The sequence below is a fragment of the Lepus europaeus genome, chromosome 5 (genome assembly GCF_033115175.1).
Source record: "Lepus europaeus isolate LE1 chromosome 5, mLepTim1.pri, whole genome shotgun sequence".
NCBI lineage: Eukaryota > Metazoa > Chordata > Mammalia > Lagomorpha > Leporidae > Lepus > Lepus europaeus.
In genome coordinates, this window is record NC_084831.1 from 7,770,916 (window position 1) to 7,785,070 (window position 14,155).

Sequence of the window (14,155 nt, forward strand, 5' to 3'; positions counted from 1 at the left end):
CAAACTACTCGGCGCTTGGAGTGCCAGCTGGGCCATGGCTCGGTCAGATCCAAGCGACACCACACGTCCCAGCCTGCCCCAGCCTGGAAGAGCTGTCCCTAGCTCACGCCACCCGCAGTGTCACCCCTAGTGAGAGTGCTCTTGCCCAGGCGTGGGGCCGGCCCCGCCTAGCGCGGTGTCCTTTCCTCGCAGGGCTCTTCGTCTCCATCCTCATCCTCTCCCTAGTGTTCGCCAGCCGGCTCCGCCCCGCCAGCCGGGCGCCGCTGCTCTTCCGGCCCGACACCAACATCCAGGTGCTGCTGGACCTCAAGTACAACCTGAGCGCCGAGGGCATCTCGTGCATCACCTGCTCAGGTGAGGCCCCCGGCCCTCTCTGGTGCCCAGGTCTCAGGCTCTCAGCCTTGGACTTGTAAGACCTGGGCTCCCCATCGCCGTGTGGCCTCAGGAACATCCTTCCTGCTTCTAAGCTTCCGTGTCCCCACGTCTCATAGAACAAACACCTCCTGGGTGCTGGCCGTGCACTGGCTCTGGCGGTGTCTGTGGGCAGAACATCAGACTTCGTCCAGCTCAGGGAGGCCACATCCCAGCGCTGGGAGTGAGCCGTTGTCAGGGAGACGTGGGCGTAGGCCGAGGAGCATGGTGCCTCGGAAGGCGTCTTGGAGGAGGTGAGGTCTGAGGCAAGGCTGGAAGTGTGGGAAGGAGTTAGGCCACGGGGTGGAGGGCTGGGGTAGGGGAGGGAAGGGGAGGAGTCCAGGCAGGAGCCGGCCTGCAGTGAGGAGTCTGGGTTCTGTCCTGTCGCTGGAAACTGGGGTGAGGGTGGGGCTAGGCCACAATTGAGTCCCTGGGTGCCAGGTGGAGTGGTGCCGTGGGGGACCGGGGCCAGCGAGCCAACAGTGGCAGAGGAGCCGGGGCTTTTAGGCGATTTCCACAGGACTTGGTGGTGGAGCAGGTGCCAGGGTGAGCAAGGAAAGCAGTGGGAGCTGTCGCCCTGCCGTGTGGTGTCGTCCAGCCGCTGACTTTGGGCACAGGGAGCCTGGGGTCAGGGGTGGGGCCACACAGCACGCCTAGGGCAGCGAGAGAGCAAATGGGAGGCCGTTGAGTGAGAGCCTCCAGCTCACGGGAGAGGCTCCGCCGACCGCAGTAACTGCTCCCATTTAATTAGGGCGGTGTTCAGATGAACCTGGCCCTCCCTTCGGTCACGACATTCGCCAAGTGCGTGGTAATTGACCGTAGCGCAGAGAGGTGCCCCGAGAGTCCCTCGTGGATCGGAGCCAGCGCCAGCCACGTGCCCAGCTCCTCTCCCCCACGTGTGGGCACAGGCTCTGGCCCCAGCACCTCTGCTGCACAAGGCCTCCGCCTGCCCCAGGACCTCAGCCCCACTGTGGCCCCAAGGCCCCCAGCCAGGCCCAGCCCCTGCACCTCTTCTCTCTCTGAACTGGCTCTTAGAGGGACCTCTTGGTGAACTCTGGGAAGGGCAGAAATGCAGGCTCCCAGGGGGCCCTGCGGGTCACGGTCACGTGCTGTGCAGGTCACTCACGCCCTGAACCTCTGCTTTGCCTTCTATCAAAAGGTGAATGATAATGACCTGGGATGACAGTGAGCTCTCTCTGTTAAACACACACGCTAAGCCACGCTGCTTGAGGCAGGGCCAGATGGGAGCCGCCAGGCCTGCCTGCGGTCAGTCCCACTCCTCTACCACGTGTGGCCAACTGCAGGAGCCGCGACGACCTCGAGCTGAATCCTCAGCCTGTGGCAGGGAGGGGGGTGGGTCGGAAGAGCGAGACCACCCTCCCCGCCCCCTCCACTCCCGCGCCAGTCGCTGATCTCAGCCTCCGGGGCCGGCCGGGGAGGCCCTGCTGTGGCTGATGGAGCGGGGACAGGTCTGTTCCAGGAGAAGCCCCGCAGCCTGCAGAACAACATCCGGACCTCCCTGGAGAAGAAGAAGCGAGGCCCGGGAGTTCCCTGGGCCGGCCGGCCTGAGGCCGCCCCACAGGGTCAGTGCTGGGTCAGTGCTGGGTCAGGAGCTCCTCCCCGGTGCTGGGGGGTGGACGCCTGCGCAGGGAGCAGGTGGAACTCATCCTTGAGTGTCCTGTGGGGCACTCGGGGCCCTCAGCCACCAGCCCAGCAGCTCCCCCGGGCCAGGACAGCCTGGCCTGTGGAGTGCCCAGGGTGGGGCAGAGGCGGGGCCGTCCTGAGCCCTGCAAGCTGGCACTGCTTGTGGCGGGGCCCTGAGGGAATGGAACCCCCAAGGCAGTGCCCTCTGTCCTTACCGCCTCGTGGTGCCAGCACCCGTCCTCCCCAGTGTCCCCACCAGCAGCAGCCCCGCCACTCACACCACAGACTCCCGTCCCCAGCACATCTTCCCAGCATCCCTGCCACCTGTGCTGCCCGCCCTGCCGTGACCATCTCCGTCTCCCTCCAGCTGTGTAGAGAGGGCCAGGGCCAGGCTGGGGCTCAGCTGCTCGGGATCAGGGCTGGGGCGGTCTGCCCCAGGGCCCAGGGAGGCCGGTTGCAGTGACCGCCCCTTGCTTGTCCCTAGATGCCCCAGGCACCGTGTACGTCTCCAGAGTGAAGAGCAAAGGCCACCCTGCTGTCTACAGGCTCTCCCTCAACGCCAGCCTGCCCGCCCCCTGGCAGGCGGTGTCCTCCGGGGATGGAGAGGTGCCCTCCTTCCAGGTGAGCCTGGGCTGCTGTGCGCTGAGCCACAGCCACGGGGAGGGGTCCTCCGGGAAGCAGGGGCTTTGAGGACGAGGCTGCTCCGGGCAGATCAATGTCCCCACCCCCACTTCCCGCAGCCAGGCCTGTGGCGGGGACCTGCAGGGTGAGCCGCCATGGGCTCCCGGCTCAGCAGGCCTCAGTCTGAGTCCGAGACAGCTCTGTCTTTGGGGAGATGACTTAACCCCTCTGCTGTGACGTGGGGGTGAAGGAGGCAGCGGCAGCTCCTGGCCGGCTGGTGGCCGCCCTTCTCGTTTGCCACCCCGTGCCTCGCATGTGGCCCTGGCGTGGCACCAGCCTGAGAACCACAGCCCTGCCCAGCCTCTGTGCCTTGCTGGCAGGGACCGTGCCCGTGGCGCTTGCCGCCCCCTCAGGACCCGGCCCAGTGCCTGGCACAGAGTAGACACTTTGCCTCCCAGAGAGGCAGGGAAGGATTGGTTCAGCTTTCAGGCTCAAACCCAGGCCCCCTGAGCCTCTGCCCAGGGCTCTGTCCCCCACTCCGGGGCTGGGACAGGCGAGGAGGGAGGGGACGGCCCCCGAGGTCGGGCCTGCCGAGGCAGCCTCCCCGAGTCACGTGTCTTGTCTCTGTCAACCCACTGCTTAGGTGTATAGAGCGCCTTTCGGTAACTTCACCAGGAAGCTGACCGCTTGTATGTCTACAGTAGGGCTGCTCCAGGCGGCGAGCCCCTCCCGCAAGTGGATGGTGACAACCTTGGCCTGTGACACCAAGCGGGGCTGGAAGTTTGACTTCAGCTTCTACGTGGCCGCCAAGGAGCAGCAGCACACGCGGTAATGAAGCCAGTGCCCTCCCCTCGCTGTCCTGTGCCTGGGCTCTGTCTCATGGGAGATGCCAGCAGGCACCTCCAAGACATCCCTGTTCAGGTCAGATGCTTCTCTGCCCAGGACTGGGGAGCGGGGAACTTTGGCTAAGGGACCAGGCCTGGAATTTGCCCCCAACTCACCATTACTGATGTCCCTCCTGATGGCTGTGGAGGGGTCACAGGGGCCCTCTTGCTGCTCCTTAAGTGAATGCTCACCTCAGGGCCTTTGCACATGCTGTCCTCTGCCCAGCAGGCCCTTGCCCATCTCCTCATGTGGTTGACTTCTCAAGATTCAGGTCTCTAATTGGTTGGGCCGTCCCTGAGCTCCCGCCCAGTCTCCGCACGCCTCACCCACAATCCCCCCGGCCCCAGCATTGCTGAGTTCTTGCTGATCTGCGCTGTTCTCTGCCTCTTCTCACACGTCCGCCTCCTGCAGTGGCCCTTAACTGTGTCCATGCTAAGCCCCAGGCACAGCGAGGGCTCAGTCAGTGCTCGCTGAATGAATGAATGAACGAATGAGGACACTCTGTTCTCCGCCAACGCCCTTATCTACTCTGAATGTGAACTCATTCAGAAAATGCGAGGTGAGGGCTGCGGGCGGCTGCACACTCAGCCCCTGCCTAGTGCCAGGCAGGACGGAGGTGGACTTGTACACAGGAGGCTGCACTCTGCATCCTGGGACCCCCAGGCCGGCCGCAGCGTCTCTTCCCACCTTTATCCCCATGTCATGGACTTTCCTCTCTGCTCCTGTCCAAGGAGCCATGCTGGCAAGTCTGCCCCCTCCCCCCATCCCCTCGCTGATTGGACAAGCACCGAGCGCTGACTGCTGTGCTGTGCTGTGCTGGGGCTGGGGACGGTGGGGAGCGAGGCAGACATGGCTCCCGCCCCCGAGCTGTCTAGCAGGAGACAGGCTGCGACCAGGCAAAGGGCGATGTCAAAACAGACGGGGACATGTGCTCAGAAAGAGGCCGCCCGGCGCTCAGGGCCCTGCCGAGTCCTGCCCTGTGAGACGCGGGGACGTTGGCCCCTGGCGGAGGTGGCGTCAGGGTATTAAGCTGAGCACTGCGTGGGGAGGAGGGGTGCGGTTTGGAGGCGGGGGTCTGGGGGTTCCCCTGAGCTGCATCAGGCGCAGAGGGCAGCAAACGGCTTCAGCGTGGAACCCTTGCTTCGGACACCACCTTGGCTGTCCCGGTGCAGCCAGGCTGGGGGCTTGAGCAGGGACCACCACTGCTGACCGAGGGGCCCTGCCTGTCCCCAGAGGCCGCTTTGGAAGCTGCTGGGCTCCTCTGCCCCTCCCTCTCCTGCCACCTGCAGAGAGACAGACCAGGAGCTCGGTGCTGGCAGGGGCGGGCCTAGAGCAGCCTGCAGACCCCTGTGCCTGGACACGGCTGCACTGGCCCCCCTGACCCCGACCCCGGCCTCCTGGCCTCCCTTGCCTCCACAGGAAGCTGTACTTCGCTCAGTCCCACAGGCCCCCGTTCCACGGCCGCGTGTGCCTGGCCCCTCCCGGCTGCCTGCTCAGCTCCAGCCCCGACGGGCCCACCAAAGGCTTCTTCTATGTCCCTAGTGAGAAAGGTACCTGTGGGGGACACGTGGTGGGGGACCTTGGGAGCCGGGGCCCCACCTTCCCTGACAGCTCTGACTCCTCCTGTAGCGCCCAAGGCCCGGCTCTCGGCCACCTTCGGCTTCAACCCCTGCGTGAACACGGGCTGCGGGAAGCCAGCGGTGCGGCCACTTGTGGACACAGGGGCCATGGTCTTTGTGGTCTTTGGTATTATCGGCATCAACCGCACACGGCAGGTGGACAACCATGTCATCGGGGACCCGGTAGGCTGCCGGGCCCGCTCAGGGCTGGTGCCCGAGGGCTTGCCTGCCCAGCTGCACACGTGCCCGCCTGGCTCTCGGTGGCTCAGCCAGTCCAGACGGGACCCCATGAGGTTGACCCTTTAGAGTTGCCCTGAACCCAGGAACATTTGGGGGCCCAGGCTGGCAGTCTCGGGTGCGCCTTGGAGATGGGAGAGACACAAGCAGGTGAACCTCTGCCTCTCCCGCAGCCCTGGCTGCCAGCTGCAGCCGTGGTGCTTGTGAGGCCTCCCTCCCTGCCCCAAGGGGCACAGCTTGGAAGGTGCCTGCTGGGCTGGGACTGCGCCTGGCACAGAACGGGTGCCGAGGGGGGGGGGGCTCAGTGGGCAGGTGCACCACAGAGCCACCAGGCTGGGCGCCAGGCACAGCAGACAGGGCCTGAGTCGGGCAGGGTGGGGGTGGGGAGGGGGTCTGCAGAGCGAGTCTGAGAGTTTGGAGCAGGGTAGCAGGGAGGGCACAGGGTAGCAGGGAGGGCACGGGGCAGCTGTGGATGTGGGGAGCAAGCCAACTGCAGGTGAGAACACTGTGGGGGAAGCGGGGTGGGCGCTGCCAGAGGCAGAGGTGCTGGTAGGGCCGGGGTGACCGGGGCTAGGGCCACTGAGGGTGGGTGGTCCGTGGTGAAGTCCTCGTCTCACTGAGTGGCCCTGGCCTGCTTGTGTCTCCTTGGGAAAGGGCAGTGTCGTCTACGATGGCAGCTTTGACCTCTTCAAAGAAATCGGACACCTGTGTCGCCTGTGCAAAGCCATCGCCGGCAACTCGGAGCTGGTGAAGCCGGGCGGGGCCCAGTGCCTGCCGTCAGGTGCGCGGGCTCCGGGCCAGGTGGGAGGGACTGCCGTGCCGACCTGCTCACACGTTTGCGGACACAAGTCTGCACTTGAGCGTGTCTGCATGGGTAGGGGACAGGCTTGTGCCTGAGTGGGACTTGGCGCGGTGGTCACTGGGGGCGGGGGGCAGCAGGAGCTTTTGTAAAGTTGGGGGTGAGGCTGGGGTGGGGGCTGGCCGAGGCCTGGCCAGGGTTGTCCCCAGGAGGCCCAAGGTGTCAGTGTCCACCCCACTGGCAGATGGGCACGGCGGGCTTCCCAGTGCCAGTGCCAGTGCCAGCAGGTGAGTGCGTGTGCACGGGTATGGTGGGCTAGCGCTGAGCCCCTGCCCACTCCTCTCTGGCCTCTCCCCCACAGGCTACAGCATCTCCTCCTTCCTGCAGATGTTGCACCCGGAGTGCAAGGAGCTGCCCGAGCCCAACCTGCTGCCGGGGCAGCTGTCGCACGGGGCCATGGGCGTCAGGGAGGGCCGTGTGCAGTGGATCTCCATGGCCTTCGAGTCGGTGAGCCCGGGCACCCGCTGGCCCCGCATGGTGCTTGCCTCCAGGGTCGCACCCCGCAGGGGGACACTGAGGCCCAGAGAGGTGGAGAGGTTTGCCCGTGGTCACGTGGTTAGTGAGTGTCAGTGTCCAGCGCTAAACCAGGCCGCCTACCTGCTGAGGGGAGCTGTGCCCTTGCAGCCCACCGGTGCCAGCCAGCACCACTTCTGCTCCCACCCACCGCCCTCCGCCCCCGGGTCCAGGGTTCGTGTCATGTTTTAGTCTCAGGGGTTAGAGGGGCTGCAGGAGTCCAGGATGGCCCCCTCTGCCACTGTGGAAGGCTGGGGTCTGGGCCATGGAGCCTGGTGGGGCTCCCCCAGGTGGCCAGGGGAGGGCAGGCTGGAGGCCAGGGACTGGCCGTCCCGCCCATCCCCCCTCCATGGTCGCCTGTTGTGCTTTCGGGCTCTACACTGCACACACGGACACGCACACGCACGCCTCCCTGACCAGGGCCTCCAGGCGGCCCCCGCCCTGGCCCCTGGCTCCCAGGCTTGGCAGAGCTTCCTTCCTGCTGCCTCTGCTGGGTGGCCAGTCCTGGAGCAAATCTGTAGCAGGGGCAGAGGTCCCGGCCCCAGAAGCTGTGGAGACCCCGCGGCTATGAGAGCAAGCTCGGGACAGCACTGGGGAGTGAGGAAAATGGGCCGGCTCCCGTGGGGGCGCCACTGCCTGGCCTGGGCTCCAGCATCCGTGTCCCTGCTGCACCAGCACCAGGACCGCCGGCCCCAGCCACGAGGGCCCAGGCCTTCACAGACGCGGCCGGAGCTCAGGCAGCCTGGCCGGCTTGTTTATAAACCCCGTGCAGCACACACAGGAAAGAGCTGCATCTCCACCACTGTCACACACGCAGCTCAGGGCCTGACCCCAGCCACACCTGTCACCCTGCAGGGCGCTGCCACCTCCCTCCCTGCACCTGTGCCCCCGCCTGCCACCCAGCCTGGCCTCAGCGTCTGCTCTTCTGTTTCACAGTCCTGCTGGGAGGGTCCTGTTGCACTTGGCAGAGCGGACCTTGGTCCGAGTGGCTGCCTCTTTCAGGCCCAAGCCCCAGGTCCTGGCCAGGCTCAGCCTCCCGCCGGGTGTCCCTGCTCACGCTGACCCCGCGACCTCTCAGATGCGCACATGGGCATGGACAGGCTGCGTGCTGGGTTATGCTCAGTGAGAGCAGCATTGGGTCAGTGAGAGAACACAGAAGAAAGCTCCGGAGCGAGACAAGTGCCTGTCACCTCCAGGGCGGGGGTGGGCGCTGACCCAGGTGGGCTGCTCATGCCTTCTGTGGGGGCTGGGTGGCCAGGCAGAGATGAACCGTGATGGGGAGCATGACGGAGGAGCCCGAGCAGGCTTGAAAGCTGAGGAGCTGGCTGTGCAGGCCCGGGCCGGCCTGTGAAGAGGGTGGGACACGGGGGCACAGGGGTTCCGGGAGCTGGAGGTGGTGGCCTGTGTAGAGGGTGGGACACGGGGGCACAGGGGTTCTGGGAGCTGGAGGTGGTGGCCCTGGGAAAGGACAGGGAGGTGGCTGCCCACAGCCTGGCAGAGCCACACGCTGCCCCCAGAGGCCGATGGGAGCTCACTCTGGTGGGAGGGGCGAGCAGGCCACAGCCCCCGCCTGCCTCACCAGCTCGTGTCGCCCACAGACCACGTACAAGGGCAAGTCCTCCTTCCAGACGTACTCGGACTACCTGCGCTGGGAGAGCTTCCTGGAGCAGCAGCTGCAGGCCTTCCCCGAGGGCTCAGCCCTGCGCCGCGGCTTCCAGACCTGCGAGCACTGGAAGCAAATCTTCATGGAGATCATAGGCAAGCAGGGGCGGGGCTGGGCGCGCTGCTCGTCTTCTCCGTCCGGGCCAAGGGCCCTGGGAAGCCAGGGTGACACAGTAGCCAGGGCGCCCCTCAGTGGCCAGGGGTGGGTCCTGCCCTGCCTGGGGCACCTGGTCACCCTCTCTGATCTTGACTTTGACCCTCTAAAGTGTGAGTGTTGTGGCCCTCGGGGCAGCTGCATTGTGAGCCCTTCTAGTGCCAGGCCCTGTGCTGAGGGCCCAGCCATGCTGGCTCCTAAACTCCCTTGGGGTAGGTCCAGCTGGTACCCCCGGTTTACAGATGAAGAAATGAAGGCCAGAGAGGTCAGGTAGCTTGCCCAGAGTGGCACAGCTGGTAGCCCAGCCTGGCCAGCCATGCAGCCGCAGGAACCCCTTATCTGTGGGCTGGGTAGTTGCAGCCACCTGAGCCCCTCCCCTCCCCCCTGCAGGAGTGCAGAGCGCGCTGTACGGCCTGGTGCTCTCCCTGCTCATCTGTGTGGCAGCTGTGGCCGTGTTCACCACTCACATCCTGCTCCTGCTGCCCGTGCTCCTGAGCATCCTGGGTACGTGGGTGACGGGGCATGGCGGCGGCAGGGACAGGGACAGGCAGGGTGCCTGGAGGCTCCAGCCCACAAGTCTCCCCAGAGAAGGCTTCCCGGCCACCCTAGCTGGCAGGAAGGCACTGCGCTTGGTGCTGTGGTGACAGTGGCTCCTAGGACGGCACCCATAGGCTGGTGTTCCCGAGAGAAGCCAGCCCCAGCCACCCCCTCCCCCAGCAGTGTTAGCTTGGTGACTTGTTGCCACACCTGTCCCCTCTCTGTGGCCCTGGTCTTGCCTGTCCCTCCTGACACCTGAAGTGGGGCAGGACCCAGAATTCCTGCTCCCCAGGGTCCTCCAGGGCGGTGCAGGTGGGGCTGGGACTCAGACCCTCGTCCCGCAGGCATCGTGTGCCTGGTGGTGACCATCATGTACTGGAGCGGCTGGGAGATGGGCGCTGTGGAGGCCATCTCCCTGTCCATTCTGGTCGGCTCCTCGGTGGACTACTGCGTCCACCTGGTCGAAGGCTACCTGCTGGCTGGAGAGAATCTGCCCCTGCACCAGGATGAGGTGAGCCCCAGCCTGCCCCCATGATTCTCCTCCTGCCTCTGCGCAGCTTGGGGGACCCCCAAAACAACCGGACACCCCAGTAGCCGGCCAAGGTCCCAGGGCCTCAGACTCTAAGGGCAGCTGGGCCCTCGCAGCTCCATGCACACTCCCCAGCCTCAGTCTCCCCAGGTGAGCTAAGAGGGAGGGGGTGGGGCCAGGCAAGAGGATGACCGCGGAGGCTCCCTGCTCAGGCCCCCTCGGCCTCTGTGCCCTTCTGCAGCCCTGGGAGCAGGGGCTCACTGTGGCGGCTGAGGCAGCTGCGCCAAGGCCACAGCGCCTCCCCTCTGCCTGCTGCTGCTGTCCTAGTGCCCGGGCCAGCCCTGCGGCCGCCAGGGTTGCTTTGCCTTCTTTCCTAGTTGGCACTGGTGTGAGGATAACTCCCAAATCTAAAAATTGTGTCAGTTACACGTGTAGCTTGCTTTGGGTCAAAAGAACAAAATCAGTGCCCTCAGGGCTCCCACCTCGCAGACCCACGTGCAAACTCCCCGGTCCCTGTGACCAGAGCTGCCTTACCTCGCACGGCCGCGCCCCTGCGCCCCAGCCCTGCGGTCACCCACTGACAGCGGGAGCCGGGGCCGCTGGCGCAGGGCCGACCAGGACGCCAGCCCCAGCGCTCGCTCTCGCTCTGGCCGCAGGACGCGGGCGCGCAGCGCCAGTGGCGGACGCTGGAGGCCGTGCGGCACGTGGGCGTGGCCATCGTCTCCAGCGCACTGACCACGGTCATCGCCACCGTGCCGCTCTTCTTCTGCATCATCGCGCCCTTCGCCAAGTTTGGCAAGATCGTGGCGCTCAACACGGCCGTGTCCATCCTCTACACGCTCACAGTCAGCACGGCGCTGCTCGGCGTCATGGCGCCCGGCTCCTTCACGCGCACCAGGACCTCCTTCCTCAAGGCGCTGGGTGCCGTGCTGCTGGCGGGGGCCCTGGGCCTGGGCGCCTGCCTCGTGCTCCTGCGCAGCGGCTACAAGATCCCCCTGCCCAGCGGAGCCTCCCTCTAGCCCGCGCGGGGCCTCTGTGTGCCGGGAGCGGCGCCAGCAGTCCACGCTGCGCGCTGTCCACGCTGCGGCCTTCCTCGGGCGCCAGGCCCCACCCCGGGGGCTGGGCCTCTGCACTGCTCTCTTCCCGTCGTCACTGCGGGCTCACGCCCTCACCTGGCCTGGGTGTCCCCACCTGCCCACGGAAACTGAAACGCAAGACGCGGAGACTGCCCGCGGGCCTGGGTCTCCCTCCGCGCCTGCGCAGGAAGGGCGGGCCTCACCCAGGCCCTTCAGTGCCTGGCCGCAGACGACAGGGACCCAACTTTGGGTTCTGCATGTCCTACCCAGGACCCAGCCTCTGGGGCTCCTCGAAGAACCCCCCTGGGAGCTGTGGGGCCCCAGCGCAGCCTGCTTCACAGACCCAAGCCCCCATCTCCATGACCCAGCTCTGAGGGTGCGTGGGGTGGCCCGTGCCTGCCGCCTGCTCACAGCAGATGGTTCCTAATAAAGTGCGGTGACACTGCTGCGCCGCGTGAACACGGGCACTTGGACTGGCGTCGGCGCCACCACGCTCGCGAGGACTGCCTGCAGTCCGTCAGAGCCCGGGACCTGGAAGGAGGTGGGGTGGGTGGAGGGTGCCGGCCCTCCGGGAACAAGGGCCGGAGCGCTCGGGGCACCGAGCGGGAGCTGAGGCACTTGGGGCCACCTTCAGACGCCTGATGCGCCAGGCACTGGCTATTCTGGGGGGGCAGGGGGACATTTTATTTATTTGTTACTAGAGAGGCAGAGAGCTTTTCTGTCTGCTGGTTCACACCCCGGATGCAACAGCCAGGGCTGGGGCAGTCCGGGTCCCCCGTGTGGGTGGCAGGGCCCCAAGTCCTTGAGCTGCCACCACTGCCTGCTGGGGCACATTAGCAGGGAGCTGGAGTCGGGAAGCAGAATCCAGGCCCTGCCCCATGGGTGCAGGCAGCCAGCGATAACCCTGGCACAAGCACTCGTCTAAAGTCTGGTCTGTGGCCAAAGCACCCAGTCTGTGTGACTTTGTTGACAGCTCAGAAACTGAGCAAACCCAGAGACCCATGTCAGCCACTGCTGCCCGCGCCCCGTCTGCACCAGGGAGGGTGGGGGCGGAGATGGGGTTCCTGCACGATGACCGCGCAGTGCTCTGTGCCGGGCGTGCACCCGGGGAGGGGCCACAGCTGTGCAGCTCTGCCTCGCAGCCCCGGCCCCAGCTTGGGGATTGCTTTCCCGCCGTCAGGGCTCAGACCCGGCTCAGTCCCGGTCAGTCTGTATCCAGCTTCACCAAGCGTGGGCTGGGGGTCGGAGCAGCGCTTCAGACACACTTCGGGACATCCGCGTCCCACACGGAGAGCCTGAATTTGAGCCCCAGGCTCCTTTCTGATTGCAGCTTCCTGCCAATGCACACCGTGGGAGGCAGCAGGTGATGGCTCCGTCGCCTGGGTCCCTGCCACTCCCATGGGAGACCTGGATTGAATCGCGGGCTCCTGTGCAGCCAGTCGTGGCTGTTGAAGGCATTTGGGGAATGAACTGTGTGGCGTGAACCATGTGGCGTGTGGCGCCATCACTCTGGTCCCGGCAGGAGACATCGCAATGGAGCATCGTCCTGCGACACGGGGGTCCCCTGAGTGTTGTGGCCCAGGGGAAGGGCCAGCCCCTGGGCACACAGCCCTCTGGCAGCCCTTAGATGGGAGAGGCCGCCTCGGCAGGGGGTGTCCTGTGCCAGGTGCCCACAGCTGCAGAGGGGTGGTGCTCCCTGCAGGAGGCCAGGTGGGCGGGGCGGGGGAGGGGACACCCCAGAAGGTGCCTAGAAAAAGTCCTTGTCCTGACACCTTCCCAATGACCTGGTTTTGATGTGGAGGTGGGTTCATCTGCATGAATTTGCATGCAAACCAAGGGAGCCATTCCCTTCGCCCCTCCTCTTGCTTTTAAGGCGAAGCTCCTCTGCCTCCCCATCTCTACCTGCCTCTCTTTTCAGGGTGCCTGGAGGGTGGCAGGTAGGGCGAAGGGGGCCAGGCTGTGCCCCTGCCACCTCCCCCCACAGTGGCTGGGGCGCCCGGGCACCCATGCGGCTCTGCTGGGACCTGCGTGATGCTCCTGCGGGTTGGGTTCCCAGTCCAGGGTTGAGCATCCTGGGAAAAGAGCAGGCAGCACGTTGTCTTCAGGCCAGCTCACCCTGGGGGCGGCCTTCTCAGCTGCACAGCTGTTTGGCCTCAGAACTCACCTGTCCTTGTCCCCTGGGGCCCTGCAGGATGCCTGATCCGTCTGCGTCCCAGGGGCGAGGGCCAGGACAAGGCTGGGGGAGGGTGTGGGTCACAACGTAGGCGTTCTGGGGAATGGGGGCCACACTGCTGGCTGCTTCCTTGCCTGCAAATGCACCCCCCTTCGTTGTGCTTGTGACCGTGGGGGCCATGGGTCCCAGAAGCCCTGACCGCCATGGATACGACCTTGACCGACCTGTGCTACTGATGCGCAGCTCCTGGTCTTAGAGCCGTCACGTGTTGATGAGATGCCCTTGGTTGGCTCGGGCACGGCGGTCGGCCTGAGCTCTGAGGATACACAGGCAGAGCGGGGCGACGGCCGAGGACTGTCACCTGCCACCTGCCACCTGTCATCTGCCACCTGTCACGTGTCACCTGCCACCTGCCACCTGCCACCTGCCGGAGCCCAAGCTCCTCCCCCTTCCCATGGAGGCCAGCAGCCCTCGTGGACAGCCAGCCTTCCCGGGGTGCCTGCGGCCCACGTGCTCTGCATGCCTTCCCAACTCTCTCAGCAGCAAGGACTTGAACCCTTTTCACTGCTGGGGGAACGGGAGCGCTGCGACATGAGCTCTGTGTGTGTCTCCTTCCCGAGCTGACAGTGAACCTGAGAAAGGGCAGGGCTGTGCCCACCCTCTTCTGCCCAAAGAAGCCAGGTTTTGCCCTGGGCAGCAGGGGCGGGGAGGTCGGAAGATGGGGATACAACCGGAGGATTTAAAAAGCCCAAGACCATTTTATGCCTGTCTGATTGGGAAACACCCGTGCATCTGCCCACCGCTCTGTCCGAGGCTCTGGGGAAGCGGGCGCTCTGCACTGCCGGTGGGAGTGCGGGCTGGCTCTTGCGCGCAGGAGAACCCAGAGGCAGCTCTTACGTTACCATCACCCTGGCCTTCCAATTCAGCAGCTGTGCCTCTGAGAACTGAGCCCGGCCAGCACGAGGACAGGCGCCGCCAACATCCGTCAGCACCTCCGTTGCACACAGCAGGCTGTCCTGCAGCTGTCGAGGAAGCTGGAGCCACATTGCATGTGCCTGTGTGGGAAAATCACCAACGCACACGAGATGGGGAAGAACAGATTGCAAAGCCGTGTGGGAAATAGAAAGGCACTAGATTATGGGTGCAAAAAACAGACAAGAGAGAAGTATGTTCATTTGTGCGTGTGTATGCAGAGGGAGTCTGGGGGAAACTGGCACGGTGGTTCCCGAGCATGG

The 14,155-nt window shown here is 65.6% G+C and overlaps 1 protein-coding gene across 1 annotated transcript in view; it reads left to right on the forward strand.

The window, feature by feature from the left end:
- Positions 1-10,690, forward strand: part of DISP3 (dispatched RND transporter family member 3) — a 30,124-nt gene extending 19,434 nt beyond the window's left edge. The window contains exons 9-20 of the mRNA XM_062193087.1: positions 193-354; positions 1,881-1,994; positions 2,540-2,676; positions 3,320-3,504; positions 4,981-5,111; positions 5,191-5,363; positions 6,072-6,198; positions 6,578-6,723; positions 8,388-8,547; positions 8,996-9,109; positions 9,487-9,653; positions 10,328-10,690. Of these exons, the coding sequence (XP_062049071.1) occupies positions 193-354; positions 1,881-1,994; positions 2,540-2,676; positions 3,320-3,504; positions 4,981-5,111; positions 5,191-5,363; positions 6,072-6,198; positions 6,578-6,723; positions 8,388-8,547; positions 8,996-9,109; positions 9,487-9,653; positions 10,328-10,690 (1,979 nt within the window). The remainder of the gene's footprint in view (positions 1-192; positions 355-1,880; positions 1,995-2,539; positions 2,677-3,319; positions 3,505-4,980; positions 5,112-5,190; positions 5,364-6,071; positions 6,199-6,577; positions 6,724-8,387; positions 8,548-8,995; positions 9,110-9,486; positions 9,654-10,327) is intronic.
- The last annotated feature ends 3,465 nt before the right edge of the window (positions 10,691-14,155 follow it).